We start from the raw sequence: 7380 nt of genomic DNA, 5'->3' as shown, positions 1-7380 counted from the left end.
CCCCCCCCCCCCCCCTTTCTGAGGTGAATAACATTATGTGACTATTCACAAGCAGTTTTATTGACGGTATAAATTATATTTAACGTTTTCAAGTCATTATTCATTATTTGTAGCGTGCCAGCCACCCAGTAATCGCAATAAGACTGTTTTGTTACTTTTAATATAACACAAATCGTAGCCTTTAAATTCGGTCAATTTTATCACGAAATACAAACAATAAATGTGTTTTTCCGCTCTTTAATGTGGCGTGAGATCACTGTACTCGCCTTAGTTCATGCGGCATGTGAATCAATCATCTTTTCGTCTTTTCTAGCACGAAATAAACATGAATGAAAATCAGAAGACATGTTGAAAAAAATCAGAACAACTTAATAAAACGAACGTCTCGTGTAATCGATCAATCAGTGTCAGTAAAACAGCTTGTGAATAGTAATAACAGTCGTAACATAACATTTAGCCCAGAAACGCCAACAACTTTGCCAACATTGTTTTATTATTTTCATAAATCAGTCAGTTAACTGCTACAGACTATTTTTTTCGCATCAACTAACTTTATTCACACAGTACAACTGTAATCTAGTAATTTTGACTTTACTCTGAAAATATTATGGCACTAAAACGCCGTCATATTTACTAAATTGCTTAATGTAAACACACTCTTGGCACAGCGGCCCAAAACGCAAAAAAAAAAAAAATTAACGGAAAGAAAGAAGAAAAACTGTAATTCAAATTAATTCTCTGGGCCTTTTTGGGCAAATTCATCCACAGTATACTTGGTGTTTAATTTAAGGCTTCGTGTATTCTCAATGGAAAGAATGGCTACTTTCAATAGTCTTGCGATAAAAGAGAATTAAAATGAAAGAAAGAGAATTAAAACTGTGCAGGTGTCGCTGAAGCTAGTTGTGATGCAGTCTTTTCAACTAGCTAGCTAGCTAGCTATTATTATTTTATTTGGTCGTGGCGATGCATCGTTTGCATGTAGTTTTAAAAAATGACGCAGTTCTACGGCAGCAATATAACAAATGAAATGAAATCAGAAAATGTTTTCTAAATGCATGTTATAGATCCTAATGTGATGGATCCATTCATGCACATCTTTCTTTTTTAATGTTTAATGGAAACGTCAATGCAGTGAAGCTTCAGTCTCCTCTCTGGTGACGTCTGCTGGTCTTGTCCAATCATTTAGTGGTTTGCTTAAACCCCGCCCCTTTCCTATAATCAACTACAAGCTCACATTCAGATCCGCCTTTATTTTTGACCATGCCCACATCTCATCATCCAATCAACAACTGACAGATATAATGAACTCCCTCCCTACATTTTTGTTCTTTTTAACAGTAATTCTACAAGCTCTTTACAGTCGCAGCTCAGAAACACAAACTCTCTCTGTGTGTGTCCTGTAGGAGGCGCTGTCGGTGGTGAGTGAGGATCAGTCTTTATTCGAGTGTTCGTACGGTGCGCCTCATTCTAAGACGGACATGACGGCCTCCGCTGCCAGCGAATACGGCCCGAGCAAACTCAGTCCCAGAGTGCATCAGCAGGACTGGCTGGCTCCGCCCACCGGACGCATCACCGTCAAGCTGGAGTGCGGCGCGGGATCCAGGTGAGACGCACCTCCACACCAGGCTCGTGTGTTAGACAGTGATCGTCCTCTGAACCGTCAGGACATGTGGCTTCTATCAGATTGATTCGGTGGAAAGATGATGATCCAGTGATCTTCTGCCCAGACTGTTAAACCCAATGAAAGAGTCATTGATCATCATAATGTGTTCCTCACCAGATGGAAACCACCTTCAGTGTTGAGACATCGGTGTCATTTTAGTGTCATTGGGATACTATTATAGTATTTATTAATATTGTGAAATTTTATTTTAGTTAAACCTTTAGTAGTTTTTGGTATTTTTGTCACTTTTTATTAGGTTTTTTAACGGGGTCATATGATGCTGCTAAAAAGAACATTATTTTGTGTATTTGGTGTAATGCAATGTGTTTATGCGGTTTAAGGCTAAAAAAACACATTATTTTCCACATACTGTACATTATTGTTTTGGATTTGAGACTTTAGTCTTTGCAACTTTACAGATCTTCTTTATGCACCAAGAGCTTGTAACACTCCAAAGAGAAAGGAAAAATTGAAATCGCATCATATGACCCCTTTAAAATGTATATGTAGTAGTGATGGGAGAATTGAACCATTTTGAAGCTTCGAATCAATTGAACCAATTGCTTCGCAAAATGATTCACTGATTCGAAGCGCTCGAAACACCACACGCTGGTGACGCCTGCTGGTCAAAACTGTGTAGATGCAACAAAAACTCAGACCAAAACATGCATAAAAACAGCTTTTACAAACACAATGAAAACGCTTTCTTGAAAGTATAATCTATTAAATGCAATCAAAATAATAAAATACCATTAAAAATGAAGTGTCTGTAAAATAGGCCTATGCGTCTTTAAAATAATAATTTGCAAGGGCTTGTTTTGTTTGTTTTATGGAGAGCTTGTCTAAACAGGCCAGTAAGAGACTATTAACTACTACTCATCCTTGTAATTACACAAATGTCTCATTAAAAATGTCTACAAATTGATCAAACTGATCCGAGATCGTATAACCGTAGACGCTGATGCAGTGGTTCGCCGCTGCGGGGCGATCTCAGTAGACTCGCATGATTCACGGGTTCACAGAGATCGCCCCCCTATGGCGAACTATTGAAATTTCGAAACGTTTCGAAACAGTTATGATGTAACGAAGCCTCGTTGACTGAAATCACGTGACTTTGGCATTTTGATACGCGCTCCGAACCACTGTTTCGAAAAGAAAATTTGATTCGCAAAGGTTTCGAAGCTTCATGAAGCAGTGTTTCGAAAGCGGCCATCAATAATGTGTAGCGTTTATTAATTTTATTTCAGTTTTAGTTTTAGTCATTTTAATACATTAAGTTCATCTAAATGAAAATGAGAAATATTGCCATGGCAACTATCTGCAATATTTTTTTTTATAGTTTTAGTATTTTTTTTTTTTTTAGTTTAAGTGTTTTATATTTGTTTAATTTAAAGTAGCAAAAATAATTTTTATGGTTTAGTAATTTTTTTTAATGTTTTAGTACGTTTTTTATGTTTTCATAAGTGATAATAACCCTGGCTGGATGTAAAACAAACAGCAGCTGCAGGAATCGGTGATTTTGCGGCTGATCAGAGCGTCAGACTGTTGTAGAGAGTTTTTCAGCTCCGTCCAGCAGCAGATCTGGCGTTGTCGCTCCTGCATCAGCAGCGCTGGCCGTGTTTTATGGATGCGTGTGAGTTCAGAAACTTTCCGTCTCCACGAGCCCAACAGTTGGTCGACACATGAGCTGAAGCCTCTGGGCTGTTGATGTGGAGTTTGCCGGCACATTCCAGCAGAATCCCTCACATCTGTGTCCTCGCGATGAGTGAAGAAGCGCTCACTGGCATCCGCTGATGCTCCTCGGACATGCACTTTCTGTTTTTGTTTTAGTTAATTCAGTTCATTCAGGCTGAACAGTGTCACAGAGGCTAAGTAAGATGTGTTTGAAGAAGTCTCTTCTGCTCAGCAAGGCTGCATTTATTTGATCAAAAATACAGTAAAATAGTGAAATATTATTATAATTTAAACAGCTGTTTTCTATGTGAATATCTGTTCAACTGTAATGTATTTCTGTGATGCGCAGCTGTATTTTCAGCATCATTACTCCAGTCTTCAGTGTCACATGATCTTCAGAAATCATTCTAATATGCTGATTTGCTGCTCAAGAAACATTTCTGATTATTATCAATGTTGAAAACAGTCGTGCTGCATAATATTTCTGTGGAAACTGATACATTTTATTTTTCAGGACCCACAGATGAATAGAAAGTTCAAAAGAACAGCATTTATCTGAAATAGAAATCTTTGTCACATTATAAATGTCTTTACTGTCACTTTTGATCAGTTTAATGCATCCTTGATTAATAAAAGTATTTATTTATTAGAAACATCTTACCCCAGAACTTTTGAATGATAGTTTATATTTGCATTAAAGTTTGAGAATCTCTCGTTGACAAGATATTTGCATTCTGAGTTCAGATTGTTCTTCTTATAAATACTGATATTTCCTTCAGGAGATGCACATCTGAATCGTGTGTCTCTGTGTGAGTGTGTGTGTGTGTGTGTCTGTGTCTGTGTGTGTAAGACATTTACATTTTTTAATACCTAGCAATTTTAGATATAGAGTTCCTGAATAAACATGCATGATTACATTTGGAGAGGCTGGAATCGTCTGCCACACTGAACAGATTCATTGAGTGTGTTATCGGTGTAGAGTTCCTTTTGACGTCCACTTCTGAATTCAACAGACGCACGTACAGATAAATACAGCGCCGGTCACCTGTCTTTCACCCCTTCTGGACTCTCTGCTGTCCGTTGTTACGCGTTCTGGAGAATATGAATGCATTAGCATTTATGTGCGTGCGTGTGTGCGAGCGAGAGAGATATGGAGTATTGTCTGTGTGAGTATGTGTGTGTGTGTGTGTGTGTGTGTGTGTGTGCAGAGCCTCTCCTGATGTGTGTGCTGCGGTGAAGGGTAAGATCTCTCCAGGGATGTACAGCAGCTTTATGGAGGACAAGCACGCACCGCCCAACATTACCACCAGTGAGCGCAGAGTGATCGTCCCTGCAGGTGCCACACGCTTGTCTAAAGACTGGTGTTTTTGTGATTGAGTTATTTTTATGTCACAGCACTGATGACGACAGACAGCTGCGCCTGTGCTTCATGGCTTGAGTCAGAGATTCTGTGTAACTTCCTGCTTGTCGGTGATGCTCACTAACAACATCCTGTTTTTCCCGCTCGTGCGGTGAGACAATAGACACGCAGCGCAAGAATGTGCAGCAGGACATGCGTGTGCTTATAATGATCCGACACGCAGATTCAAAGCTACTGCTAGACCACTAGTTCATAAGTTCTGCTTTGGATCTGTGTCAACCAGTAGTAGATTTATGAGTAAAGTTCAGTCTGACAGGACGTTGAACTGGAATAAGAATTAAAATGACAGGAAGAGGAATTACTGCATTACAAAGAATTCACAAAAAAAGGTGCTTCATTCGTCCATGCTTTGCAGTAAGACGATGTTGAATTATATTTGCATTTATGCATTTAGTAGAAGCTTTTATCTAAAGCAAGCAACAAAAGCAATTCATATTTTTCATTGGTTTGACAACCTGGCATATATACAGTAGATATATATAAACAGTGTGTTGCTTGGAGACATGCATTTGGGAGAAAAACAATGTTTATGGCTAATTCATTCAAATGAAAGTGCGTAACCTGCGCTGCGGTTGGTGCTGCAGATCCGAGCCTGTGGTCGGCGGATCACGTGCGTCAGTGGCTGGAATGGGCCGTAAAGGAGTACGGGCTTCCCGAGGTGGACCTGTCTCTCTTCCACAGCATCGACGGGAAGGAGCTCTGCAAGATGAGCAAAGACGACGTCCAGCGTCTGACCAGCAGCTACACGGCTGACATCCTGCTGTCTCACCTGCACTACCTCAGAGAGAGTGAGTGACACGCGTGTGGGATCTGACACGCTCTTCACACGGCACGAGTGCGTGTCTGCATCAGCAGCTCATGGCGCTTCATAACTCTCTGATCACTGGCCTCACGGTCACACGACTCACATTTAACATGCGATAACATGCATTATTAATTCTTCTACCATGGTCTGTCTGAATACTTGATTCTGATTGGCTGGCAGGTATGCATTAAAACCGTTTAATGCACAAGTAGTTCCAAGTCAGTTTAATCACCGTTCTGTATTAATGCACTGCTTTCATTGACGTATGCACACACATACACACAGAGAGAGAGAGAGAGAGAGAGCGAGAGAGATCAGAGATTGCACTGCACACACTGAAACATTCAGGAGCACAGAAACTTGCTGTCACCGCTGCCACGCCTCTTTTATTAATAAAGTAGCCTAGATTATATTCCTCAGCAACGAGGAGGTAAAATCACAGTTTTTTGAAGTAACTAAATTTACAGCTTCATTGTTTGTAGAGAGAGACACACAGACGCGTGTAACTCACACACACAAGTGTCATCTCTCTCTGTTTCTCTCGCGATCAATAATCAATTCAAATAAATGTGATCTAACTGCGCTATTTCATCTGTGTGTCTGATTTGAAGCGGGCAGAATGCTAGAACTGATGAAAATAACCATCGTTTTTACCCTTCCGGTCAAATATTGCGCTGTAAAACATAAACAGCTTTAACTTGTCAGTGCTGGCAAATGAGCATGGTATAAGCGGGATAATGCACGGCTAGTTGTGCATTAAACGATTTTAACACTCCAGGTCGTTTATTATTATAGCTGTGTGAATCTCGATAAACCTGTGCAGGTCATGCTTCCCCCTAAAATCAAATAAAAAAATATTTTCCTTATTATATAAAATATATTTATATACATTATATTTTTAAAGATATTTTATAATTTTAATAATATTTTTATATAATAATTTTATATTTTGAAATTAAGTTCAATTCTAATTATTGAAAATATATTATTTTGAAATAAATGATTTTTTTTTTTGATGAAGTCTTAAGAAATGTTTTGCATTATTGAAACAGAAGCACTTTCACCTTCAGTTCTTATTGTACCATGTACAGTATTTATATTATATCATGCGACTGACTTTAACTGATGCTGATTTAAATGAACATGACATGACAGTGATGAGAATGGGATTTCTGTGCACTACAGTAACTAGAGTTTCATGTAAATGTGCCACAGTGTAAAACATCTTCATGGTTTAAATGTAAAATATTAGAATGATTTATTTCTTGTTGATTTTGGGGTGAAACATGAAAACAAGATCGGTTTGGCTTTTGAGTTCTTTGATATGCATGAGATGAGAGAGAGACAGACGTTCCTGTCTGCCGTCACACACACACTCACACACACTTACTCACTCACTCACTCACTCACACACTCACTCACACACTCTCACACACACACACACACACACACTTACACACTCACTCATACACACACACTCACACACACACACGCACACACACTTACACACTCCCTCATACTCACACACACACACTCACACGCAAACTTACACACTCACTCATACTCACACACACTCACACACACACTCATTCACACTCACACACGCACACACTCATACACACACACACACACACACTCACACACACACACTCATATACACACACACACACTCATTCACACACACACACACACACACTCACACTCACACACACACACTCACACGCACACACACTCACAAATACACACACACACTCACGCATACACACACTCACACACACACATACACACACTCACACACACACACACACACACTCACAC

The 7380-nt window shown here is 39.4% G+C and overlaps 1 protein-coding gene across 3 annotated transcripts in view; it reads left to right on the top strand.

Moving 5' to 3' along the window:
* Window positions 1-7380, top strand: part of erg (ETS transcription factor ERG) — a 19269-nt gene that overhangs the window by 5773 nt on the left and 6116 nt on the right. For all 3 annotated transcript variants that reach the window (XM_016489255.1, XM_016489254.1, XM_016489256.1), the window contains exons 2-4: window positions 1404-1603; window positions 4546-4673; window positions 5342-5545. In XM_016489255.1, the coding sequence (XP_016344741.1) occupies window positions 1404-1603; window positions 4546-4673; window positions 5342-5545 (532 nt within the window). The remainder of the gene's footprint in view (window positions 1-1403; window positions 1604-4545; window positions 4674-5341; window positions 5546-7380) is intronic.

Source organism: Sinocyclocheilus anshuiensis, unplaced genomic scaffold, assembly GCF_001515605.1.
Source record: "Sinocyclocheilus anshuiensis isolate Anshui unplaced genomic scaffold, SAMN03320099.WGS_v1.1 scaffold2267, whole genome shotgun sequence".
Classification (NCBI taxonomy): Eukaryota; Metazoa; Chordata; class Actinopteri; order Cypriniformes; family Cyprinidae; genus Sinocyclocheilus; species Sinocyclocheilus anshuiensis.
The sequence above is the reverse complement of the archived record's forward strand: the minus strand, read 5'-3'. Positions and strand labels throughout refer to the sequence as shown.